The sequence below is a fragment of the Zootoca vivipara genome, chromosome 6 (assembly GCF_965207765.1).
Source record: "Zootoca vivipara chromosome 6, rZooViv2.hap1.1, whole genome shotgun sequence".
Classification (NCBI taxonomy): Eukaryota; Metazoa; Chordata; class Lepidosauria; order Squamata; family Lacertidae; genus Zootoca; species Zootoca vivipara.
This window is the reverse complement of record NC_142589.1, coordinates 86,896,690-86,924,021: the sequence shown is the minus strand read 5'-3', so window position 1 is coordinate 86,924,021 and position 27,332 is coordinate 86,896,690. Positions and strand designations below refer to the sequence as shown.

The 27,332-nt window shown below is 48.6% G+C and overlaps 1 protein-coding gene across 1 annotated transcript; it reads right to left on the bottom strand.

The window, feature by feature from the left end:
* Positions 1-17: 17 nt before the first annotated feature.
* LOC118087073 (CUGBP Elav-like family member 5) lies at positions 18-27,332 on the bottom strand. Its single transcript, XM_088671364.1, has 11 exons — positions 27,279-27,332; positions 25,980-26,028; positions 15,130-15,258; positions 13,144-13,223; positions 11,251-11,397; positions 8,109-8,250; positions 6,853-6,999; positions 6,112-6,174; positions 4,078-4,161; positions 1,616-1,759; positions 18-145 (listed from the first exon to the last, which is right to left on the bottom strand). The coding sequence occupies exons 1-11, from the start codon at positions 27,330-27,332 to the stop codon at positions 18-20; spliced, it is 1,167 nt and encodes a 388-aa protein (XP_088527490.1).

Below are 27,332 nucleotides of genomic sequence, written 5' to 3'. Positions count from 1 at the left end.
TCGCAGGGACCCACAGTTCAGTAGGGGTGGCTGGCGTCCTTAGGCCGCTTCAATTGCACCTTCAATCTTTTCATGCCGATCTGGAACCCATTCATAGCCTGGATGGCTGTCTGGGCACTGGATGGGTTGTCGAAACTCACAAAGCCTGAATAAAAGGGGGAGGCAAAGATTGAGAAAGAGAAGAAAGGAAGGGAATAAAACACAAGCGAATTTGTCATAAGAATGTAAGCATAGCTCCGTCGGTAGATCAGGATCTCTGGGTTGTAGGTCTGAGTCCCGTGTTGGGGGGGGGAATTCCCAGCACTGCAGGGGGGTTGGAATAGATGACCCTTGGGGTCCATTCCAACTCTACAATTCTATGATTGTATAACTCTGAAATAAATAATGATGATGACAAGCTCCCCTATTCCTGAAGCACGTCAAGCCCCCGAGCTCTGCCTGATAGCTCAGTCGGTAGAGCAGGAGAAGCTTCATCTCAGGGCTGTGGGTTCGAGCCCCGTGTTGGGCAGGGGGTTGGACTAGATGACCCTTGTCTCCCTTCAGGATCAGGCCAATGGGCCCTCTTCATCCAGTATCCTGTTCTCACGGTGGCTAACCAGATGCCCCCAAAGGGAAGCCCACAGGCAGGAGCGAATTATCCTCCGCGAATTTGCCCAATTCTCTTTTAAAGCCACCATTCATAAATGGCCTCTGTAACGGATTGACACGGTTTTGAAATATTTATTCCTACCTGGCTGGGAAAGAGTTAATCCACCTCCAGCCTGACTGACATAACATTCTGGTGGGGGCGGGACTGTCCCCAGTTTAAAAGGAGGGAGCAGCCAGGTTTGTCAGTTGAGGAGAGGGAGAGGGAGTGGGTAGGTGTGAAGAAGAAAGTTGAGAGGACAGGATCGTGGGGATCGAGATGAGGTTCAGGAAAGCTCGATGTTAAATGTTTGGCGGAGATGATCTACAACCGAAACGTAGCTTATAAACACATGTAACGTTAAAGAAACAACTAGGTTCTAAGGTTAATAAAATTCTTCTCTTTTGTGCCAAGAAGTATCGTCATTATTTTTCCAGCAAGGTATCGGGACTCACGGAAGTGGTAACTCATTAGAGGGCAAAACCTACCTCAGGAAAAGAGGCAAAAGTTTGTGTCGTAGAGTAACACTGAGGAGGCTTAGAAAGATAACCTGGGGTGTCAACAAGTTGCCAACTTTTACTTTTATAGTAGGGGGAATCAAGCCGAGAGAGAGAGAGACCCTTTACTGGTGGCAGGAGGTTATTCTATCAAACAGGTGTATTTTTTGATACCAGGTCACGTGAGCTGGAAGGAGAGTCTCTTTACTTATAAACCCACAAGAATAAAGCTGTTTATTTGGAGGCGGCGGGAGAAGAGTGGGGGTGGCTTCACCTCTGGTTTCCTGTGTCACATTTTAGTAATAGAGAGGGGGGACATTCGTCGCAGCCTCAAGTTAGGCATATGAGCAGAGAGCGGGTCAGGTTTGCTGACGATACTAAGACGCTCAGGGTTGTTAAAACAAAAGGAGATTGCAAAGGACCTCTCCAAACCGGGTGCTTCCATTGCCCGCCCTGCAGCCGCCCCTCTTCCCACCCTCCCTCAATCGCTCACCGAAGCATTTGCTCTGGTTCGTTGCCCGGTCCATGAAAACTTTGGAGGAGATGATGTTGCCAAAGGGAAGGAACATCTGCATGAGCTCGTTGTCGCCAAACTCCTGAGGGAGGTGGTAGATAAAAAGGTTGCATCCTTCGGGGCCTGAAGTGAAAGAGGCAGCATGGCATACTGGTTAGAGCATCAATCGAGGAGCAGGGAGGCATTGGGTTCAAATCCCCCCCCGTTTAGCAACGAAACACCCTTGAGTGACCACGAGCCTGTTGCATTCTTTGGCTTGCATCCCACTAAGTGGCCTCTGGCCACTATGAAGGAATTTGAGTGGTCCTCCAGCAAGCAGTTTCCACCAAACTATCCCCTCCCACCAGCAGATGCCACTTGAAAAATTGTCCAACGGGCAGGGTTAAATCCTGCACTGACTGTGCATGGCATGCCTGTTTCCTGGAAGGGGGGGGCGTGGTCTGCATTGGAATTTTCTGCTTCAACAAAGATCTCCCCACAGTTCGCCACTTGGAAAAACGAACAGGGGTCATTTAAGACATTTGCAAAGTTAAAATGTCAATGGACTAAAAAGAGACTGGCTTTCTAAACGTTTGGGCGGGCGGGTCTATACGGGGATTGGTGTTTGGCAGGTCTCAGCAGTTGTGTACTGAGGGCAGGGAGTTCTAGCATGCACGTGAAAAGATCAAGTACTTTATAAACACTCTGATCAAATGCTACCTAAATATGGCACAAAGGTTCCTGCTTACCAGGGAGATGGTCTCTGGTTTCTAACCCTATATCTATTTGGGGTGTGTGTGTGTGTGTGTTAAAATTTCATTCCATGTGAGCAGTGTGGTTGTGGTGATGGGTGAGCATTTTTGGGGAGCATGGATGCTAATGCGACTGAACGCACCCTAATGTTGTCCTGAGATCTTTTGATTAAGGGTGGTATATAAATAATAATAATAATAATAATAATAATAATAATAATAATAATAATTATCATTTCCATTTCTGCAGGGAATTCTGATGCTAATCCAGGAAGGGGTTTGCATGAAGTACCTGGCCAAAACTGGGGGGGGGGGCAATTTTTTTAGTTTTTATCAGCAAGGCAGGGACGGACTTTGGTAATCTTTCATAATACGGCACCTTGTGTGAGGCCAAAATCTTGTGCTCCCCAATGGATCTTCTCAATCTTTTTTTTTGCCCCCTCAGCTCAGCACCCTGTGCAGAGGAACCACCCACACCGCCCTGAATATAGCGTCTCTGGCGTAGCAAGGGGGTGCGATGGGGACGGTCCGCCCCGGATGCCACCTTATAGGGGGGTGACACTCGGTGCGTCCCCCGTGACTCCCAAGCCGAGCGGCACCGCTCCAGCGGGGATGGTGCAGGGATCCTCTGCTCGCGGCTGCATGCGTAGTACGTAGCGATGCTGCACATCCTTTGCTCACGGGTGCAGGAGGATCCCTGCATCATCCCTGTACGGCGCTAGACCAGCGCCTCCGGCGGCGGAGCTATGTAGCGTGCATGTGCATGTGTGGCGTCGCTACGTACTATGCATGCATGGTACGTAGCGATGCCACACATGCGTGCTACGTAGCGATGCCCTGCCCCCGGGTGCCACTGTATAGCGTTGCTGCAAGTGCTTTGAAGTCCTAAGCTCAGCACAGTCATTGTGGTCCCCAGTGAGTGACAGGTGGGAGGTCCCACCCACCCTTCACATCCTGACCGATTCTGAGAAGGCTGTGGCCTGCGGAGCCCAGAAGGTTCCTCACCGCTGAGCTAAGTCACACTAAGTCTCAGGACCCCTTCTATGATTGCATAGCTGCCAAGTCTCCCGTTTCCCCCGGGAAATCCCCGTTTTTCCAGCTGTTCCTAGCTGAAAAAAATGGATTTTTTTGTTTCCCCCCGGTTTATTCTGGCGCGGCGGCCATTTTGGAACTGGGTGGAGCATGCTCAGAAGCGACTTTTGATGCTGCTCTGCCCAGTTCCAAAATGCGACTTCTGGCGCGACGGCCATTTTGGAACTGGGCAAAGCAGCATCAAAAGTCACTTCTGAGCATGCTCCGCCCAGTTCCAAAATGGCGGCAGCGCTACTTCCGGTCTGCTATTTCCAGCCCGGTCCCTTATTTCTCTGACAGCAACTTGGCAGGTATGTGATTGCTGTGATTCTAACTCATTCCATCGACTCCATTGAAAGCTCATCCCCCCCCAAAAAAAACCCAGGTTCCTTCTCCAGAACCATTTTCATCCCAGCTGATTGTAGCAAGAGCTACCATTTCAAGAACATGATTGGTGTCTGAGTTTACTTTCCCCCCTCTTCCCTCCCCACTTCCTTTTCCTTTTGTGTCTTTTTCTTTTCCATGGGCAGGGGCTGGCCTGTTTAAAACTGACGGCATGGCTGAGGGGTGGGGCAGGGAGGCACAAGTGCTCTAAATGGAACAAGGGAAGATTGCCTTTGGACCCGGAAGACGACTTACCTTCCCTTTGCTGCTGCTGAATTATTGGAAGGGGCTGAGGGATGGGCTGAGCTACCGGGGTGATGGTGGTGGCTGGGTAGACAGCTGGGCGGGGAAAGAGAAGGGAGACAGAGCATTCATTTGATTATTTTTCATGTATTTTGGTTTTTTAAAACATATTTTTCTTTCTTTAAATTTCGTTGGCCGAAAATCAAAATGCGAAATGCTTCAAATCAGAGCAAAACAATGTCAATAAATTCAGCCTAATACTATATACAGCTTGCATTTTAAATATATATATATAATCAAATTAAGGAAAGGAAAAAAGCAACAAATAAGGCTACTAACATACAGATTCAAGTTAGAATTTCCAGTCACCGCAATGCAAATATCTATCCGTGTCCATTTTGCTCATGGAAAGCCCATATAATTCTGCAATCTTGCATACTTCAAATACACTTGCCTATGTGTGCATTCAGGTGGGCTCCTAGTTAAAGAACGGAGTCAAACTCTGCTGTATATTTGTTTTAAAGCATGAAACTCTTAATCTCAGGGTTGCAGGTTTGAGCAAAAGATCGCAGGGGGTTGGACGAGATGATATTCGTGATCCCTTCCAGCTGTACAATTCTATTCTAAGTACAGTGGTACCTTGGTTTACAACCATAATCCGTTCTGGAGGTCGTTCTGTAAACCAAAACAGGTTGTAACGCAAGGTGCGCTTTCGCCAATGGGGCCTCCAAAATTTATTTGTTTGTAATCCACACAAAAAATGGGTTGTAATCCAAAAAAAGGTTGCAAACCGGGACACACACTTCCAGGTTTGACATGTTTGTAATCCAAAACGTATGCAAACCAAGACATATGCAAACCAAGGCACCACTGTAATTCTATAAGTTTTCAAAAGCAGTGAGCTTAAGGTTAGTCATTCTACATATTTTGAAACTGCGGTAGGTCCAGTTGCGGACGACTCTGGGGTTGCGGCTTTCATCTCGCTCTATAGACCGAGGGAGCTGGTGTTTATCCGCAGACAGCTTCCAGGTCATGTGGCCAACATGACTAAGCTGCTTCTGGCGAACCAGAGCAGCACATGGAAACGCCGTTTACCTTCCTGCTGGAGCAGTACCTATTTATCTACTTGCACTTTGATGCGCTTTCAAACTGCTCAACAAAGGAATAGCACAGAGTAAAAAATACATCGGGTACTGGTCAGCTTAAAAGGTGTAATCCAGGCATCCCCAAACTTCGGCCCTCCACATGTTTTGGCCTACAATTCCCATCTTCCCTGACCACTGGTCCTGCTAGCTAGGAATCATGGGAGTTGTAGGCCAAAACATCTGGAGGGCCGCAGTTTGGGGGTGCCTGGTGTAATCCCATCACAAACTCCAAAGTGGTAAATCCCAAAGGCCCAGGGAGCAGTTCCCGGCGAGTTCTGCTTGTTGCAGTGCAGTACCTTGTGGCAGCCTGCATTGCAGGGGGTTGGACTTGATGACTCTTGGGGGGTCCCTCCCAACTGCACATACAATTCTACGTGGCCACGCGTGGCCACACTGAGCCAGACCCCTCACTGGTTGAGGACCTTGAGGAGCAGACAGGGTTGGGCTAGATGACCCTCAGGGGTCCCTTCCAAGCTCCACAGTTCTACAATTCTATGAACGGCCAGTTGCCGCCTTTCAGTCTAACCGACTTCGCAGGGCTGTTTGTAAGGATAAAATGGGGGCAAAGGGTGGAGAACCACGTATTCCTTGGAAATGGGCTGGAGAGAAGCTCTCAGAGGCTTCTAGCTACTAGTATATGCCTCTGAAAACCAATCGCTTGGAATTGCAGCTTGGAAAAGTTGTGTCTCTCACCCCGAGGTAATTCTGCTCCTGCTACAAAAAAGAGCCACGGCCTTTCTGTAAACCTCGGCAAATGCTCCCATAACCCCCCGCCTCTTGCTTTGCAGCGGGCTGTTCTTGGCTCCGATCCTGTCGGCACACCGCCCCCTGAGTTTGCCTATAGCGCGACTGATGTCGGCAGCTTTCCCCGAGGAAGAGGGCTATTTCACGCACACAGTACCTGCATACTGCTGGACTCCCGTGAAGGCTGGGTGCATAGTCTCTGCTACCGATGGGTTCTGAGCTAAAAGAGGAGAGATCTTATTTTATTTTTCTAAAGGAACGGACCTGTTGAGAAGAAGGGAGGAAGTCCTAAAATGCGAACGAGCAAAAAAGAAAAAGAATCGGAGTTGGGAGTGGGAATTGGGAGTCGCAACAGCATTTTGAACCATTGCTCCAAACAGACATCAGAACCGAACAGCCAGCGACCAAAAGCTGACTCAGAATCTTGAGGACTAGAATGAGCAGGTTTACTGAAGATGGTGGTTGGGAGAGAATTCAGTGGCGTAGCAAGGGGGGGGTGATGGGGGCGGGTCACCCCGAGTGCCACCCTGGAGAGGGGGTGACCCTCGGCGCCCCCCACTGGGGAACATTTTTTAAATTTTCTGTTGCACGAGATTTTTCAACTGTTCTTATATGTTCTTTCAATGCTGATTTCATATCTGAAGTCAGTTTTGTTCTGTAAGCTCTAGGGTTTTTTTTTGCATTTCTTGTTTTTCACTTTTCAACAGAGCCAGAGCCGCGTGGGGGGGGGTTAACAAAAAACACACACACACAGCACCGGGTACCACCTGGGCTTGCTACGCCTCTGGGAGAGATGACAGTTGGAGTCCAGCATCGTCTGGGAGGACCATAGGCTGCCCATCTATATCCTCCTCTCTGTTCCTGTTTCCCACACCCCACCACCTTTCCCCTTTCCTACCTGTGCAGGGAAGAAGCCCGTTCGTATAAACTGCCTCCAAGGTGGGATGGCTGCTGGGAATGGGGACCACTCCTGCGAAGCTGTTGGTGATGGGTGCCACCAGTCCCGGGATGGCAGTCGTGCCCAAGAGAGGAGGCGAGTGTAACCCTGCAGATTAGAGGCAGAAAAGCAGGTGGATGTAACTTTCCTTTTAACAGCTCTGGGGACAGCATTGGAGCGTGCCCCTCCTTGCATCCAGACGTGCCTTTCGCCCTCAGAAGCAACCTTACAGCAGGTGCTTGTTCGTCTACTGCAGGCTTCCTCAACCTCGGCCCTCCAGGTGCTTTGAGACTACAGTTCCCATCATAGAATCATAGAGTTGGAAGAGACCACAAGGGCCATCCAGTCCATCAAAGCATTGTTGACATATGCCTGTCAAGCCTCTGCTTAAAGACCTCCAAAGAAGGAGACTCCACCACACTCCTTGGTAGCAAATTCCACTGCCGAACAGCTCTTACTGTCAGGAAGTTCTTCCTAATGTTTAGGTGGAATCTTCTTTCTTATAGTTTGAATCCATTGCTTCGTGTCCGCTTCTCTGGAGCAGCAGAAAACAACCTTTCTCCCTCCTCTATATGACATCCTTTTATATATTTGAACATGGCTATCATATCACCCCTTAACCTTCTCTTCTCCAGGCTAAACATACCCAGCTCCCTAAACATCCCTGACCACTGGTCCTGCTAGCTAGGGATCATGGGAGTTCCAGGCCAAAAACACCTGGAGGGCCGAGGTTGAGGAAGCCTGGTCTACTATTTACGCTGAGGGGCATCTTTCGCACACGCTTTTCAACCGGGGCCATCAGGAATCGAACCTGGGAACTATCCATGCAAAAAAAGATACTCTTCCCACTGAACTACCTCTTCAGGGAGAGAAAAAAAGGAGAGGAGCTGCCTTGTACCAGGTCAGAAGTCCTGCATTCTCTACCATGCATGGCAGAAAATATAAAATTAACCAGCAATCCTCCTCCATCTGGATTGTGGAAAATATTAAAGTTTGTTGGATCGAAATCTGAGCTGGTCATATAGTAGAGAAGTACAAACCTACTGGATTTAGCTTGCGTCTATCATTAGGCAGAAGGGGCTGAGAGAGGGGAGCAGCGTACAATGGCAAAAATCACGTTGGCTGCTCTGGCCCCTTTTCCCTCTCGCATGCGGCCCTTAGAAGCTTGCCCAGAAGGCTGGGAAAACTTCCCCACCCCTGAAACCAACGACACGCACCTGAGGTTTGTGCAACAGGAGTGGCTGGCAAGCCATTTAGGCTGACGGTGCCGATTTGCTGGATGTGGCAGGGGGAGAAGGTGAGGCTTGGGCTGACGAAGCTTCCATGAGATGCCGAGAGGACGGTCTGCTGCTGCATCAGCTGAGAAAAGAAACGAAAAATGCAGGCAAGTCTCTAAGTGATGCAGAGGTTACTTTCCGAGGCTGTGTGTGTGTGTGTGTGTGTGTGTGTGTGTGTGTAAGTGAAATCGTGCCTATTGGGAAACACCATAGAAAAAGCCTGCAAACCCCCTCTAAAACAGGCATCCCCAAACTGCGGCCCTCCAGATGTTTCGGCCTACAACTCCTATGATCCCTAGCTAACAGGAACAGTGGTCGGGGAAGATGGGAATTGTAGTCCAAAACATCTGGAGGGCCGAAGTTTGGGGATGCCTGCTCCAAAACCTCTAGGAACCCTTTAGAAAACCAAACCTCCACCACAATCGCTCCCTCCAAACCTCATAGAATCGTAGAGTTGTAAGAGACCACAAGGGCCATCCAGTCCAACCCCCTGCCGAGCAGGAAACACCATCAAAGCATTCTTGACATATGGCTGTCAAGCCTCTGCTTAAAGACCTCCAAAGAAGGAGACTCCGCCACACTCCTTGGTAGCAAATTCCACTGCCGAACAGCTCTTACTGTCACCTCCTTGTCCAAACTTTCCATAGGCCGGTGCAAAATGCTCCTGGGATTGCACAACGCTGTTTTTGCATCATTTTCACGCTTCCGGGGTGCTGTTTTTGCTCCTTTACGTGCCACTGCCTGGTCGGCGGCATGCCTTGAGCGTGTGCAAGTAACAATCCGCAGCAATGACACCACACAGGGATATATATTGGCGGCTCGGTTCAGCTTCTATGGTTGGAGGCCGCAATGCTTCTGAATCCTAGCTGCTGGAAGCCGCAGGAGGGGAGGGCTGCTCTTGTGCTCAGATCCTGCTTGCTGGTTTCCCCGTCATCTGGGCGTCCACAGTGAGGAACAGATGCTGGCCTAGACGGGCAACTGGCCTGATCCAGCAAGCTCCTCTTCTAACGTTTGTTGTTGTTGTTTTATACTTTTCAAATTTATACATTTCATTAATTTTACAATCCATTCAACATTTCAACATTTGACTTCCTTCCCCCTCTTTCTGTGGTTCCTTAAATTTATTTGTTCATATATTCTGCAGATCCAAATTGACTTAATTTCCTCATTTATTCATCCACTTTAAATCTATACTCTTATATAAAACTGCAGGCTATTACGATAATCCTGCCAATGTTTTAATCTGTTTACAATTTATCTGTAAATATTCAATAAACCATTTCCATTCTTTTATAAAGAATTTGTTATCTTGATTTCTTATTCTTCCAGTAAGTTTTTGCCTATTCCATAAGCTTTTGCATCCATTCTCCCTTTGCTGGGACTTCTGCTTCTTTCCACTTTGGGGCAAGTAACAATCTTGCCACTGTAGTAGTGTACATAGATAAATTTCTATACAATTTTGTCCCTATAATTCCCAAAAGAAAAGCTTCTGGTTTTTTCCCCTTTTAATAAAAGTTATTTTGAACATCTTTTTCAATTCATTCTCATTTCCCAGTATCTTTAACCTTGCTACAGGACCACCACTAAAAAGAATGATAATAATAATAATAATAATAATAATAATAATAATAATAATAATAATAATAATTTATTTATACCCCGCCCATCTGGCTGAGTTTCCCCAGCCACTCTGGGCGGCTTCCAACAGAACATTAAAATGCAATAAACGATTAAACATTAAAAGCTTCCCTAAACAGGTCTGACTTCAGATGTCTTCTAAAAGTCTGGTAGTTGTTTTTCTCTTTGACATCTGGTGGGAGGGCGTTCCACAAGGCGGGTGCCACTACCGAGAAGGCCCTCTGCCTGGTTCCCTGTAACTTGGCTTCTTGCAGGGAGGGAACTGCCAGAAGGCCCTCGGCTCTGGACCTCAGTGTCCGGGCAGAATGATGGAGGTGGAGACGCTCCTTCAGGTATACTGGACCGAGGCCGTTTAAAAAGAACCTTCCTTCTCTTTACATTTCCAAAATTTGTTTGATTTAGATTTATACATTTTTGCCAGTTTACTCGGTGCTACCGGTAGATACCAATGATATATCATTTTCATATCATTTCCACTTAGAACAAGAGTTTGGACTTGATATCCTGCCTTTCACTCCCCTTAAGGAGTCTCAAAGCGGCTAGCAATCTCCTTTTCCCTTCCTCCCCCACAACAAACACTCTGTGAGGTGAGTGAGGCTGAGAGACCTCAGAGAAGTTTGTCTAGCCCAAGGTCAACCCAGCAGCTGCATGTGGAGGAGTGGGGACGCGAACCCGGTTCACCGGATTACGAGTCTACCGCTCTTAACCACTACACCACGCTGGCTCTTAGACCAGGGGTCACAAAACTTTTTCAACAGTGGCCCGGTCCACTGTTCCTCAGACCTTGTGGGGGGCCAGACTCTATTGCGGGGGGGATGAATGAATTCCTATGCCCCACAAATAACCCAGAGATGCGTTTCAAATAAAAGGACACATTCTACTCATGTAAAGACACCAGGCAGCCCCCACAAATAACCCAGAGATGCGTTTTAAATAAAGGATACATTCTACTCATGTAAAAACACCAGGCAGGCCCCACAAATAACCCAGAGGTGTGTTTTGATTAAAATGGCACGTTTTACTCATGTAAAGCAGGCCCCACAAATAACCCAGAGATGCGTTTTAAATAAAAGGACACATTCTACTCATATAAAGACACCAGGCAGGCCCCACAAATAACCCAGAGATGAGTTTTAAATAAAAGGACACATTCTACTCATGTAAAAACACACGGGCCGGATTGAGAAGGCGATTGGGCCAAATCTGGGCCCTGGGCCTTGGTTTGCCTACCCATGTCTTAGGCCATAACATGCTGTAAATTTTATATCCAAATTCCACAATCCTTCCCATGCAGCTCTCCTTGAAGTAGGGCTTCAAGGAAATGCCCTACTGAATGCAGGCACACACAAACACACACCCTGAATTCACACACACACACACACACACACACACACACACACACACAGCCCTCCCTCTGATGCCTCGCGTACGGGCGGATACTCACAGCCTGAGCATATGCGCTGTACGGGGTGAAGGGCAGCGCAAAGGAAGGCGTGAGGATCCCCAGCTGCCCCACCATCTGCTGCATGCGCCGGAGGGTCCTCTCTTTGTCCGTGTCGGCAAATTTCACCACAAGGCTGGAGGAAGCGCCCTAGTTCGCAGGAGGAGGAGGAAAGGTCAACCGGAGCGAGATGGGCATGTGAGGGAAAGGCAAGGGGGAAAATGGGTCGAGAGGCACAGGAGTCAGACTCTTTAGCCACGACTCTGGCATTACAGGGGGTTGGACTAGATGACCCTAGGGGTGCCCTCCAACTCTGCAGTTCTATGATTCCACCACTGGCATGAGACCCGCTGTGGGGAGCCTCCTCCTGCCTGCCACTCCTCTCTAGCACAGCGGCAGCCAAGGAGGACTCCCTCCAGAGCTGCTGCAAGTCAGTGTAGGCGAGAGCAGCCAAGGAGGGCCAGCAATTGAACATTGCACAGGGCAGTTCTGATTTAAATCAGCCCTTTATTCCAAATCATGTGGACTGGAGTCTTGTTTTCAGCGAGCGCAGCTCGGTGGCCAATCTGGTGAGAGCTGCCCGGAACCCTACAAAGCCCCACTGATAGTCATTAACAGTTCCCCCCCCCCCAAAAAAAACCCCACACCCAACCCTCCCTGCTAAAACCTGCCTGGAGAGAGAGAGAGAGAGAGAGAGAGAGAGAGAGAGAGAGAGAGAGAGAGAGAGAGAGAGAGAGAGAGAGAGAGAGATCAAGAAAATTAGGGTAGCCAAAGAAGAAAGAGAGAGAATAAAAATCTAATCAGAGCAGCATCTGAGAGCCTCGCCAGGCCGAAATGAATCTGAAGGGCACATTTACTTAATCCCACCTTCCCTCCAAGGAACACAGTTCTCCCCTGCCTCATTTTATCTTCACAACAACCCTGAGAGGTAGGTTCGTCTCGCGAGAGACTGCAACTGGTCATCCCTAGGAGCTGCGTGGGGATTCTAATTCGACTCTCCCAGGTCTTAGTACAACCACAAAATTGGCCACATAATCCAAAATCCGTAACAGTTCGGAAGGCAGAATTTAGTGGACAAATTGGTTCGATTAAATAACTTTTTTTAAAAAAATGCTGTCAATTAATTAGGCAGCTTGAAAAAAGTTTATTTTTAAGCACAATAACTGTAGGTGGCAGCCATCATCTTTAAAAAGGCATTACCGAACCACCACCCACCCTGGGCAAGAGAGGAGCTCTAAGATGGAGCTAGTTGCAATGCACAGATTAATTATTTTTATTTTTATTATTGCATGTACATCCCACCGTTTCCTGTAAGGGCTTCAAGGAAATGGTTCCCGCCCCCTTCCTCATTTCATCCCCACGATGACCCTGCGAGGTAGGTTAGGCTGAGAGGCCATTACTTACCCCCAAGGGTCACTGAGTGAGGATTTGAACCCTGGTCTTTCCCAGGTCCTTGTCCAACGCTCTAACCCAGCCTTTCTCAAGATTGGGTCCCCAGGAGTTGTTGCAGTACAACTCCCATCAGGACCAGTGGCCAGGGATGATGGGAGTTGTGGTCCTGCAAAAACGCTTTTATAAAAAAAAACGTTTTGAAAAATACATTGAATTTTGCATAGCTCCCTGTCGCCATCTAGTGTTACATTTGTACACTGCACTTAAAATGCACTTAAAGCGCTTTATTTGCAGCTGTATAGCTGAGCCCTTGGATAGGGCGGCATTGGTACCCCCACAAACTTCCCACACAGATCCACCATATTGTAACTCGTTTTCCCACCAGCCGTTCCCTTCTGGAGGATTTCGACTCACCTTGGGCAAATGTCCGGTTGCGACGCTGGCCCACACCCCAAAGGAACCCGACCACCCACCCACCCCGAATTCTGACAGTACCTTACTCACAGGCATAGTTTGGCTGCCATGAAGGGCGTGGATCGCTGCCTGGGCCTCCGTGTGAGAGGAGAATTTAACAAAGGCACAGCCTGGAGGGCGTCAGAGGAGACAGAGAGACACAGAAGAGGAGGACAGAAAGGAAAGCTGGAAGTGAGAACAGAGCTGGAGGAAAGTATAGTTTATGGAACATTGCCCTGTTCAAATGGGAGGGAAGAATCTCATGGGTCCCTCTTTGTGCAACATTCCCATGCCCCCCCTACTTAATTCCCCATGGGTCCCTCTTTGTGCAAAATTCCCATGCCCTCCCACCCTACTTAATTCCCCATGGCCTCCATTCATCCCAGGAGCAACTCCACATTACAAGCAAGTACAGGTTACAGGTAGGTAGCCGTGTTGGTCTGACATTGTCGAAACAAACAAACAAAAATCCTTCCAGTAGCACCTTGGAGACCAACTAAGTTTGTCATAGGTATGAGCTTTCGTGTGCATGCACACTTCTTCAGATACACTGAAACAGAAGTCACCAGACCCTTATATATAGTGGGAGGGTGGGGAGGGGTATTACTCAGAAGGGTGGTGGGAATAGGTGATTGGCTGATAGGAGTGGTAAACCTGTTGACGACTGTCATGGAGAGACCTGGTCTGAATTGGATTCTTATCTCATTATACATGATAAAGCTTTCTTCAGCCCTTGCTTTTTCCTGCAAGACCAATTGCAGTTGTTGTTGTTGTTGTTGTTGTTGTTGTTTAGTCATTTAGTCGTGTCCGACTCTTCGTGACCCCATGGACCAGAGCACGCCAGGCACTCCTGTCTTGCACTGCCTCCCGCAGTTTGGTCAAACTCACGTTCGTAGCTTCGAGAACACTGTCCAACCATCTCGTCCTCTGTCGTCCCCTTTTCCTAGAGCCCTCAAACAGTCATTAACAGTCGTCAACAGGTTTACCACTCCTATCAGCCAATCACCCATTCCCACCACCCTTCTGAGTAATACCCCTCCCCACCCTCTGACTATACATAAGGGTCTGGTGACTTCTGTTTCAGTGTATCTGAAGAAGTGTGCATGCACACGAAAGCTCATACCTATGACAAACTTAGTTGGTCTCTAAGGTGCTACTGGAAGGAATTTTTTAATTTTTTGTTTCAAGCAAGTACAGGGTGAGTCTTTTCAAAGAGGCCCTGTGGAACATGTGTACTCTGTATCCAAGGGGCCTCTTTTAAAGGACTCACCCTGTATACGGCATGACTTTTGAGGCATAGGCAACCTTCCAGCCACACAAAGCTTGTAAGTTTTTACACACACAGAGAGAGAGAGAGTCAAGGAAGAGTCGTTATCACAGTTCAAATACTCGGGAAGGTGTGGTCTTGAGGGCTAGGCAGAGAGCACTGGGGGCCACATTGGGTTCTCGAGCCTGAGGTTCCCAACTCTTTTCACACACCACAGTAACTTGCAACCCTGCACAGCACATCAAGAGGGTGTTTCCCCCTCTTTTACAATAGCCAATAGCCTTGCTGAAGGTATAAGAGCACCACCACCAATTATTTATTACAATGGCTCTCCAAAACTCGCCAATCAAACCTGGCAATGCATAAATGCAAAAGCAAGAGCCTAGTCCTCATGGTGAATGCCTTTATGCTATTGTTATTCCCCCCCCCCCCCGTGAGAGATGCTGTGAGGCACTCGAGTGCAAAGAATGAGGACAGCCAATTCCCAGAGTTCTCCGAGGGATGCTTTGGGAGTGAAACCAGTTTCGAAAAAAAACAGACTGAATTTGCAAACAACTGTTCCCTTCAAGAAGAGGTCAAGTCTGTGCTTGAAAGGACAGCTCAGCTCGTAGAGCACGAGACTCAAGGTGGTGGGTTCGAAATCCACGTTGGGCAAAAGATTCCTGCATTGCGGGGGGGGGGGGTGGACTGGATGACCCCTTCCATCTCTACAGTTCTATGGTTCCAAGTTGTTCCCCATCCTAGATGGATGGAGGACCAGAGAGACTGACCTTTGCTGTTGCCGTCGGGCCCTCTGAGCACCGTGCATTCGTCAATTACCCCGAAAGGTTCAAAGAGGCGCAGGATGTCTTCTTCAGATTGCTGCTTGTTCAACATTCCCACAAAGAGCTTCCTGTCCCCTAGAGGGGGGGAAAGAAAAGAAAACCACAGAACCATCAACTTTCTGTGGGTCTCTCAGGATGGAAGGGGGGAAGAGGAGGCAATCTACTACCCCAAGGAACCCCAAAGATACTAGTTTTGCAAAGGTGACGTCATTCTCTTTATCTCAGGGCCGTGGGTTCAAGCTCTCTATATTCTGATGGGGGGTAGGGATGGGCTAGAGATCCCTTGTCCCCTGTATAGAATGACAGTTTCCAAGGTGGAAAGGTAGGGGAACAAGAATCATTTGGGGCTGAAGTTCATTTAGCAGCATGAAGGCTGAGATTTTGCAACAACTACGAAGCCACAGAATGTGCTTTGGCTGCCAGCTCACTTGTGAATGTGTGCCTGTTTTTAAAATTGAGGGTGTTTCTGGCCCTTATCGAAGGTATGTTTCAAAGGGCATGGCAGGAAAGCTTGTGATATCTCAGAAACCTTAGAGTTGCCATACATTCGTTCAAAGCTAGAATACAGCAGTCTGAAACTGCCCGGGTGGAAATTGTTGCAATGTCTGGGAAAATCCAGACGTGTTGGCAAATGTCCTGAACAACATTTGTGTCTGAATTTTCACTTTTTGAAATATGGCAATCCTACCCTTCCTAGAATTACCAGAAAGAGAGGTAAAAAAGGTAAAGGACCTCTGGACTGTTAAGTCCAGTCAAACACGACTATTCTCGCTTTCAGGCCGAGGGAGCCGGTGTTTGTCCACAGACAGCTTTTGGGGTCATTTGGCCAGCATGGCTAAAACGCTTCTGGCGCAACGGGACACCGTGACGGAAGCCAGAGTCCACGGAAACGTCGTTTATCTTCCCGCCACAGTGGTACCTATTTATCTACTCGCACTGGTGTGCTTTCGAACTGCTAGGCTGGCAGGAGCTGGGACAGAGCAATGGGAGCTCACCCTGTCGCGGGGATTCGAACTGCCGACCTTCCGATCAGCAAACCCAAGAGGCTCAGTGGTTTAGACCACAGCACCACCTGCATCCCACCAGAAGGAGAATGCAGCATGCAGCATAGTAAATGTTGATCGAGAAATTATGCAAAGTAATAATAATAATAATAATAATAATAATAATAATAATAATAATAAATTATTTATACCCCGCCCATCTGGCTGGGCTTCCCCATCCACTCTGGGCGGCTTCCAACAGAAAAATGAAATAAAATAATCTATTAAACATTAAAAGCCTCCCTAAACAGGGCTGCCTTCAGATGTCTTCTAAAAATCTGGTAGCTGTTTTTCTCTTTGACATCTGATGGGAGGGCGTTCCACAGGGCGGGTGCCACCACCGAGAAGGCCTATATATGGGTAAGTCCTATATATGGGTACATCTTCCATAATTCATTATAGGTCAAGGAACCCACAGCTTTTCTTATCAGAGAAAGTGGGTTATCTTGCACTGAATATGCCAATGGCTGCACTCGAAAGCTTTGCAAGATCTGAGCTGCCCGATGAAACCACAGCTCCTGGCAGGGCTTTTTCTTCACTCTACTAATGAAGAGGGAGAGTGTCTTTGCATTCCTTCTGGGCTGCTATTCCTGGGCTTCAGAAGACGCAGCAACCAGTTATCACCAGGGCAGATTTAGGTAAAGTGTTTTGGGGGCATATTTCTGGAGATGACAGCTCCACAGGGTATATTGCATCCTCTCTCTCTTTTTTTAAACCCATAAGAGGAGTCATCTCGGCAAAAGGATAAAAAATGTGACATTCCCCCAGTGGGGTGCCGCACAGATGCCCACGGGGGGCGTTGACAAAGGAAAGGAACGTGTTGAGGAAGTATGCAAGGGATGCCTTATTGCAAGCGACAGGATCAGAGGGTCTGCCTTGTAAGGGGAGCCAATTGGAGGCGACGTATGTCAGGAGGAATTGCAAAGGGGGCAGGATCTGCTGGAGGACGCAGTGACCTGGAAAGAGATTGCTTCTGTTTTGATTTTTGGAGATGGGCTGTGAGGCACGGGGTTTCCCGTCCCTAAGCTGCATGCTGCGAGGTCCGTCGCAGGCTGGGTACCTGCCCTGCGTGAAGAAGGTCCCAAGTTTCTCCAGGTAGGGTTGGAAAGCCCGCCCCATCTGAAAGGCTGGACAGCTGCTGCTGCCAGTCAGTGTAGACAATGAGCTAGGCGGACCATTCACCCGACTAAGAACATTGCTATTTTAACTTGGGGGGGGGGCAGACAAATAAATTGTTGTTGTTATTTCTTTTTTATTGGTAATTTTATTCCTTTTATCTTTTTTGAAAGCTGCAGTCAAGCAGTGTATAAATTTTATGAAATGAATACCTGCTTTTCAGGGGCCAAAAAACACAAAAATGCAACATATCTAGATTCTGCACAGACTATGTACAAAGCACTCGATCTCCACGCATTCCAGAACAAAATGTTGTGCGTGTGTGCAGGCCTTAGCGAAATACAACTAGACTCACATTTTCAGCATTTAATTATCTCAGTTTCTATTTTTGGTATGTAGCCTTTTGCACTATTCCAGCCTCGCTGGAGCTTGGGGTTTTTGAGAAGTGAAGGCCTGCCGCTGAGAGCGCAGTCCCATTTTTGAGATTTTTTTACAAATGCAATGGATCAACAGGTAGGGACTCGGGAGAGGGCTGCTCCCAGGCAACTCCCTCCCTAGAGAAGTTAGACGGCCACCCTCCTTGTTCTCCTGCCGGCAAGGAAGAAGAATCTTGTTCTAACAGGCTTTGTGGAACTGACTGCTTTCCACAAAAGGGCTGGAGCGGTGCTGTTTTGATTGTAATCGTTTGCATCGTTTAAACAGATTTTTGTGTACAGGCAATAACTGTTTTCCATTGGGGGGGGGTTCATTCATTCCTGACCCCCACCATGCATTGATGGGAATTATGGGAATCTCCTCTGTCTATGGCATTTATTGGCTTTTCAGTGACCAAGGCAGCTCAGGCCCGATTAATGGACCCCAACAGCAGATCATGCATAAGCCTGCTAAACCCCCGCCACACCCCCTTTTCCGGCCACATCTGGGTTGCAGCAATGCGCACAAGCGCACATCAGTTGGATGTATGTAAATTGGTTGCAGGTGAAACTCAGAGAATTAGAATATCGTCAAAAAGTGCATTTATTTCAGTAATGTAACTTATTTTTTAATTTTAATTTTAATTTTTACAAATGCTTTCTTTTGGAACTTCCACAGTAATAAAACAAATGGTTACAATAATACAAAAATAAACTTTAAAAAATCCTTCCAGTAGCACCTTAGAGACCAACTAAGTTTGTCATAGGTATGAGCTTTCGTGTGCATGCACACTTCTTCAGATACACAGATACTTCAGATTTCTGAAGAAAGTGTGCATGCCCATGAAAGCTCATACCTATGACAAACTTAGTTGGTCTCTAAGGTGCTACTGGAAGGATTTTTAAAATTTTGTTTTGACTATGTCAGACCAACACGGCTACCTACCTGTAACAAAAATAAACATCGCTATTACATTTCATTAATTCCATTCCATTTATAATTGACCCACCTAACGACAATTAATTACAATTACAACAAATAAGGTTCGACAAATCTTGCTTTGCACGTCCTGCATCTATCTCATATATTGGTTTCACCTTTTAAGTTGCGTTACTGAAATAAATGCACGACGATATTCTAATTTTCCGAGTTTCACCTGTATGGTTTTAACTCTAGCAACGTTTAATTTTTAAAAATGATTGTGGGTCGTTGTCCCCCCCCCCATCCGTATCCATGTTTTTAACTGTTCTTTTTTTAAAAAAAATGTATCTGTAAGCTGCCTTGAGTCCATAGGTGCCAAGCTCCCTGGGGCCCTGGGTGCCGAGCACCCACAAATTTCCCCACGAAGGGGCCAGGCACCCACAGATTTCGGTGCCAGCGCCATGCACGCTGCATGGCACTCAGAGCGCCGGGCACCCACAGTTGCAGGGCCAATCTGGCACTCCTGCTTGAGTCTTTGCCCGGGTGGGGGGGGGGGGAAGGTTGGATATAAATATAATAGCAGCAAATGGGGATAACCTGCTCCACATCTCCCTTTCGCCGGTCCATGGCCAGTGGGAGCAGGAGGGGGGGGGGCCTCCCTCCCCGATGACTAAGCCACCAGAAGCACACAAACAGCCTCGGCGCTCCCTTGCTCTGGGATCTCGCTTTCTGCATCTGACGCAGGCAGCCCCGAGCGGAAGTCCTGCCTGAACCAATTAGTGTCGCCAGGCTGGGCAGCCACACTGCTTGCGACAAGAGCCGTCGTGGCAAGCCACATGCCCACATGAGCACGGCTGCGGAGTGGGAAGGAGAGAAGGGGGAAATGCATGTGTGTAGGGTCTGCTGCTGTCCCCTCCTAACCTCACCCCCCTCCACACACACACACACACCCCCAGCCTGCTCCTTTATTTACTGTACCTGTACTCATCTCTAGCAAAGCGCCTGTAATTATGATTGGCAATGTGTGTGGGTGCCGATATGTAATATTTGCACGAAGCAAAGATGCTGGGAAGCGGCGAGGAGTTTGCAGTTGCTTCATCTGCATGGTTTACCGAGATGCACAGGTCAGAAACATACCCCCCCCCACAGTGACAGGAGTGTGGGGCAGAGATGAAACCTCTCCCCCATGTGAATGAATGGTGTCTGGGGGAAAGCGGAGGTGCTGCCTTCATGGGTTGATTGCTCCCAGTGCTGCTCTTAATCTCAGGGTCGCGGGTTTGAGCCCTACGTGGGGGGGGGAGGGGAAAGATTCAAGAAAGAAGGAATACAGAAGATTCCACCTAAACGTTAGGAAGAACTTCCTGACAGTAAGAGCTGTTCGGCAGTGGAATTTGCTACCAAGGAGTGTGGTGGAGTCTCCTTCTTTGGAGGTCTTTAAGCGGAGGCTTGACAGGCATATGTCAGGAATGCTTTGATGGTGTTTCCTGCTTGGCAGGGGGTTGGACTGGATGGCCCTTGTGGTCTCTTCCAACTCTATGATTCTATGATTCCTGCATTGCAGGGGGTTGGACTAGATGCTCCTCATGGTCCCTTCCGACTCTGCAATTCTATGATTCAGAGTCTCCTCCCAAGCCCCATTGGGCATAGCTGCCAAGTTATCCCTTTTTTAAAGGGATTTTCCCTTATGCTGAATAGGCTTCCTCGTGAGAAAAGGGAAAACTTGGCAGCTATGCCATTGGGTGGGGCCAAAGGAAGAATAGCTGCATCACAGGGACGGGTGAGAAATTCAATTCAGAAACAGAACTATCAAATTGGCACTTTCCGCAAGAATATGCAGATGGAAATGCAGCGGAAATGGCAAGAAAGGAGATGCCATTGTTAGCGAGAACCTTCTGATAGTAAGAGCTCCCTTGGACTCTCCTTCACTGGAGATTTTTCAACAGAGGTTGGGTGGTCCTCAGCCAGGGATTATTTAGCTGTGGTTCCTGCACTGCAGGGGGTTGGACTAGATGACAACTGGGCGCCCTTCCCGCTCTACAATTCCGTGGTTCTATGATCCTTCAAAATTCATGCTTATCTGCATTTTGCAATGCAGTTCCCCCCAGCCAAGCAATGTTTACACAAAAAAAGCATTTTATGGGGGTGCGTAAGAATGAATAGTATATTACTGAAGATAACATACAGGACATAGCATTGTGTTCGGGGAAACTGCTTGCTCAACTCCTGGGTGGGAAAATGTGGATTTTAAACACACACACACACACACACACACACACACACACACACACACACAATTGCAAATTGTTGCAGCAATGTGAAGAACTGAATTTAAGACTGGGAAGGGAATGCTCGGTGTGAGGGTTTTTTCATGGTACCCATCCCATAATAGGTAAAGGTAAAGGGACCCCTGACCATTAGGTCCAGTCGTGACCGACTCTGGGGTTGCGGCGCTAGGTTGGCAGGAGCTGGGACCGAGCAACGGGAGCTCACCCCGTCTCAGGGATTCAAACTGCCGATCTTCTGATCAGCAAGCCCTAGGCTCTGTGGTTTAACCCGCAGCGCCACCCGCTGCGCCCCATAATAGTTGTCTCTAAAATTGGCCACGGGGAAGACAGACTTAGGGTGGAGCTGGAAGAGCCTCTGAAAACCACTTGCTGGGAATCATGTCCCACTTGTGGGCTTTCCAGCAAAGGCATCTGATGGTGAGAATAGGATGCTGGCGTAGATGGGCCATCAGGGCCGGCTCTAGGGGTAGTCTGGGTGGTGCGGGGTGCCAGGGTGCCAGCTCGGTAGGGGGGCACCGCGCCTGCGTCCGCCCACCAGCTGCGGCAAGAAACGGAGCGGGGCGGGGACGCCAGAGAGATCTCCACACCACAGCGCCCGGGCACCTGACGTGCTTGAGACGGCCCTGTGGGCCATGGGCCTCATCCAGGACCAGCAGGATCCTCTTATATTTGTATGTTCCCTTTGGAGAATGGGGGGGGGGGCTTGTCATCCAGGCAGTCCAAGATCTCCATATACTTGGCCAGCTTTGTTTACTATGAAATTTGGGGTCCTGCTCCAACCCGTGCCAAAGTTTTGCAACCGTTCTCCAGCATTTTGCAGCGAAAAATCCCACCTTTTGCAGCGCCCCCCCCCAACCGAGTAATTGATACATTAAGCCAGGGTTCATACCCAAACATTGTCTGAATTGCTTCGAACTGCTGCCAAAGTTTGGCAATAGCTTTGTTGCATTTTGCAGCGAAAACCCCACGTTTTACAGCGCCCCCCAAAACTGAGTAATTGAAACTGAAACTGGGTGTCACAGGTATCATCCCAAGACGCAACATTCTCCGATCCTATGACGTTCACAATAGTTCTGCATGCCGCAAAACGCTGCAAAATGAGCGAGGGCCAACACCACAGGTCCTCTATCAAGAATCCTCCAGGATTTCAGAGAGATATTTTGTGATCCTGCAATGCCAGACACCTGGAATGAAAACGCTTGAGATCTCATGGGAAACGGGGGGTCGCCCCAGGACCTTAGAAAGCAACTTGGATCAGCTCCAGATTTCTGACAATCTTCTGGTGCAGGGGTCAGCAAACTTTTTCAGCAGGGGGCCAGTCCACTGTCCCTCAGAACTTGTGGGGGGGCCGGACTATATTTTGGGGTGTGTGTGTGAACAAATTCCTATGCCCCACAAATAACCCAGATATACATTTTAAAGAGAAGCATACATTCTACTCATGTAAAAACACACTGATTCCCAGACCACCCGCGGGCCAGACTGAGAAGGCGATTGGGCCAGATCCGGCCCCGGGGCCTTAGTTTGCCTACCCATGTTCTCTGGTGCAACAGAACTTTTTGCCTCCACATTCACCTGCCTGGTCAGCAAACCTGGTGATCGAAAGAGCACCTCATTCGACATGCTCAAAATCTGCCAAAGTGATGAAGGCGAGCAATGTGCACTTCCTTTTATCCACAGGTGCTGCTTGCGGCAGGGAATATGGGATAGCTCAGCTGGCGGAGCATACGGCTCTAAATCTCAGGGTGGTGGGTTCGAGACCCACGTTGGGCAAAAGATTCTTGCATCGCGGGGGGGGGGGGTTGGACTTAGATGCCCCTCGTGGCCCCTTCCAACGCTTCGATTCTATGAGTTCGGCACAGGTTTGGAGGGGATCCCTGCTTTTGTGGTTCGTAGTTGATGAAGTCATTTTGCTGCTGGTGGCACACTCCCTTGTCTCTCGAGACAGATGGGCCTGATCCACCTGGGCCTGATCCAGAAGCAGGGATGTTCTTACGTAGGGGAGGAGAGAGTCAAACGAGTAGCTCTGATCGGATGTGAGCACACACACTGCTCCAAACTTGAGCTTGGCTACAACTTGTGCAGCCAAGCACATAAGAGGATAAGCCAACCAAGGTGCGTTTTGCGGCCGATTATCTGCATGACCTAATTTATTTAACAACAAACACAGCCATTTCTCCCTGCCTCCCCCCCCCTTTTAAAATGCTCTTTATCGTCTTATCCTGAGTTACTCCCCACATCTTTCCCCTCCTCCTTCCTCTTACATCCGAAAAGCCCATCTGGCCCTGAGTTACAGCAGCCTCTGGGAAATGATGGGTTTCCATGGAAACACTACTCCAACAATGAGAGAGCGAGATAGAGGAGAGTTCACTTTCTCCGCCCCCCCCCCAACTGTAGAGGGGGATGGTCAGAACCTATCTGAGGCTGTTGAAGGTCCTGGCTTAAGGGCAGAGCCTCCAGCTGCAGGGGCAGTAAAGCTCAGCCCCAGCTTTGGGAAACAAAGCTGGAGGGTGCTATTCGGCTGGGAGAGTGGAACAAAATCTTATTATCTACTGAAATTCTGTAACTTTCCATCCTTGGAGCTCGGGTTGGGGGTGATTTAAGGGAGGCATTCAGAATGAAGTCAAGTACCAGAGGTTTAAATGCTCCCACTCCCTCTCTCTTAAAAAAAAATAAAGCAAACCAGACACTGCCCTACACTTAGACAACTAGCTCTTCAGGGGGAGGGCTAAACTAGGACTCTGGGCCCTGACATGCTAACCTTCTCTATGCAAGGGTTGTTGTTGGGGTTTTTTGCATATAGATCAGACATATAGGCATGATCATCCCAGGCGGTATGCGTATCACAGGATTGTGCTGAAGCTTGTGTGATGAATACTAAGAGAAGAAATATATTTATTTTATTAGCAAAGTCCCCTAACCGGAAAAAAAAACCTGTGTGTGCAAATGCTTTGCAACAGACCCTGCATTTTGCATAGGACGTGGTGGGAGGTTTTATAAGATTACAAGCAGCAGGTAGAGAAAGAGGGGATGATTATATCAGAAAGCAAGAGGTTTCTGGACAGCCTTCCAAAAGCATATCTCACCCTTCTACAATAGGCTAGTTTCTACACACAGACGGACACTGATCTCCAGCCTCCACCCAGGCGAGCAAGAATCATAGAATCATAGGGTTGGAAGAGACCACAAGGGCCATCCAGTCCAACCCCCTGCCAAGCAGGAAACACCAACAAAGCATTCCTGACATATGCCTGTCAAGCCTCTGCTTAAAGACCTCCAAAGAAGGAGACTCCACCACACTCCTTGGCAGCAAATTCCACTGTCGAACAGCTCTTACTGTCAGGAAGTTCTTCCTAATGTTTAGGTGGAATCGTCTTTCTTTGAATCCATTACTACGTGTCCGCTTCTCTGGAGCAGCAGAAAACAACCTTTCTCCCTCCTCTATATGACATCCTTTTATAGATTTGAACATGGCTATCATATCACCCCTTAACCTTCTCTTCTCCAGGCTAAACATACCCAGCTCCCTAAGCCGTTCCTCATAAGGCATCGTTTCCAGGCCTTTGACCATTTGGGTTGCCCTCCTCTGGACACGTTCCAGCTTGTCAGTATCCTTCTTGAACTGTGGTGCCCAGAACTGGACACAGTACTCCAGGTGAGGTCTGACCAGAGCAGAATACAGTGGTACTATTACTTCCCTTGATCTAGACGCTATACTCCTTTTGATGCAGCCCAGAATTGCATTGACTTTTTTAGCTGCTGCATCACACTGCTGACTCATGTCAAGTTTGTTGTCTACCAAGACTCCTAGGTCCTTTTCACATGTACTGCTCTCAAGCCAGGTGTCTCCCATCCTGTATTTGTGCCTTTCATTATTTTTTTTGCCCAAGTGTAGTACTTTACAGGATCCAGAGTTCAAGGCTACTTTCCGATTAGGCAAAACTAAGGCTCATGAGGGCTGTGGCCTGGGTAAGAGTTATGAGGGCCAGATGCACACCCTTGGAGGGCTGCACTGGGAGGTTTCCACAACCCTGCTCTACACCTAACTTTCCAGTCTTGCACAGATCCTTATTGCTAAGATTTTAATTTAGTGGACCACAAGCTCAACCAGAGTCCACTGTGTGATGCAGCAGCAAAAAGAGCTAATGCTATTCTAGGCTGCATCCACAGAAGTCTAGTGTCCAGATCAAGGGAAGTCATAGTCCCACTCTGTTCTGCCTTGGTTAGACCACACCTGGAATACTGTGTCCAGTTCTGGGCACCACAATTTAAGAAGGATGTTGACAAGCTGGAAGGTGGGCAGAGGAGGGTTACTGAAATTATCAAGGGTCTGGAAACCAAGCCTTATGAGCAATGGTTGAGGGAGCTGGGTGTGTTTAGCCTGGAGAAGAGGAGACTGAGAGGAGATATGATAGCCACCTCCTAATATCTCAAGGGCTGCCCCATGGAAGAAGGAACAAGCTTGTTTTCTGCTGCTCTGGAGGGCAGGACTCAAACCAACGGATTCAAGAGACAAGAAAGGAGATATCGACTAAACATCAGGAAGAACGTTCTGACGGCAAGAGCTGCCAAACAATGGAGCAGACTTCCTCAGACATTGGTGGGCTCTTGTTCATTGGAGGGTATTTTTAAATAGAGGTTGGACGGTCATCTGTAGCTGTGATTCCTGTATTGCAGAGGGCTGGACTAGATAACACTTGGGTTCCTTTGCAACTTTATGATTTCATGATGCTGTGGTTCTATCTATTGATACACCTTCGTATTGTAAAAAAACAACAACTTGCATTTATATGTTTTCCTAATATGTCTCCCCACCACCACCAACATTCTTGATTACAGAGGTAGGTGGCTTTTGAGATTTTAAGGGGAGGACAACACTAGGAACTGTGAGCTAATATTTGATTTTATCCACAGCAACAAGGGGGCTCACTTTTAATGGCCTCCCTGAGTAGGGTGGTAGGACAAGGGGTTGAGTGGGTGCAGGGGACAAAAACAAACAAGGAGAGATGACAACTACCTCCACGGCTCTCGCTGTCCGCCGGCTTTACCTGGATTGGCCGCGCCATCTGGAGAGAGAGAAAGAGAGAAAGAGAGTTGCCAAATGTTAGCAAACCAAGCTCTGAGCACTCTGTCGTGCTACGGAGGGAGGGGGATGCTAAGAGAGTGATTGCAACAAGCAACATAATATAGCCAAATCCAGGCATAGGCAAACGCGGCCATCCAGATGTTTTGGGACTACAACTACCATCATCCCTGACCACTGGTCCTGTTAGCTAGGGATGTTGGGAGTTGTAGCTCCAAAACATCTGGAGGGCCAGGTTTGCCTATGCCTGGCCAAATCGTTGCAGCGTAGAATGCTCCCGTGGAGGTCCTGACCCAGCTACACCTTCAAGGGAACCTTTCGCCCTCCAGATGTTGCATGAATGACAAAAAGGTAAATGTAAAGGACCCCTGGATGGTTAAGTCCAGTCAAAGGTGACTATGAGGTTGTGGCACTCATCTCGCTTTCAGGCCGAGGGAGCCGGCGTTTGCCCACAGACAGCTTTCCGGGTCATGTGGCCCGCAGGACTAAACTGCTTCTGGCACAATGGGACACCGTGATGGAAAGCAGAGGGCATGGAAATGCCGTTTACTTTCCCGCCGCAGCGGTACCTATTTATCTACTTGCACTGGTGTGCTTTTGAACTGCTATGTTGGCAGGAGCTGGGACAGAGCAACGGGAGCTCACCCCATCACGGGGATTCGATCCTCTTTCCGCAAGGGCCAACCAGATGCTTCTTTTGGGAAACCTGCAAGCAGGATCCGAGCACAAGAGCAACACTTCCCCTCCTGCACTTCCCTGGTATTCAGAAGCATTGCTACCTCACATCTGTGCACCTGGCTCCGAAGCAAAACCAAACCACTTTGCAGCCTTTTATTCTCACGTCGGATCTGGTGGCAGTTACGGCGGGATAACCAGCCCTGCAGGCCAGTGCAAAGGGCAGGACAGGGAGCTGCGCACCGGTGGCCTTGCTTCGCTGTGCATGCGTGGCGTGCGCATGCCTGGGTCAAAATTTAATCTGCTTTCCCCCGCCGCCGCCACCTGCTTCCAAGGACTGGAATTCGGTTGGGACTAAAGGCAGGACTTGGGAGTTTGGTGGGTTGTGTCAGCACCTCGTTTCAGGGAAGAAATCTCTGGCATCTCCCCAGAAGGCAAAACAACCAAGGAGAGTCATTGTGTTTTTGGCATTGCAAGGCCTTTCTGCTGCCCCTCACTGCCTCCTCCATCCTGGACCGGACCGAGCCCATCTCCAGCAACACCATTGCAGACTGGTACCCGTCGTCCGCTGGTCCGTCCGTCCCCGTCCCCGTCCCCCCCAGTCCTCTCCAT

Coding starts and splice junctions, on each gene's coding strand:
- LOC118087073 (XM_088671364.1), bottom strand. CDS start 27,332: ATGGAGAGGACTGGGGGGGACGGGGACGGGGACGGACGGACCAGCGGA. Junction 26,029..27,278: donor GACGGACCAGCGGACGACGG/GTACCAGTCTGC, acceptor CTCTCTCTCCAG/ATGGCGCGGCCAATCCAGGT. Junction 8,251..11,250: donor ACAGCGCATATGCTCAGGCT/GTGAGTATCCGC, acceptor TTCTTTTCTCAG/CTGATGCAGCAGCAGACCGT.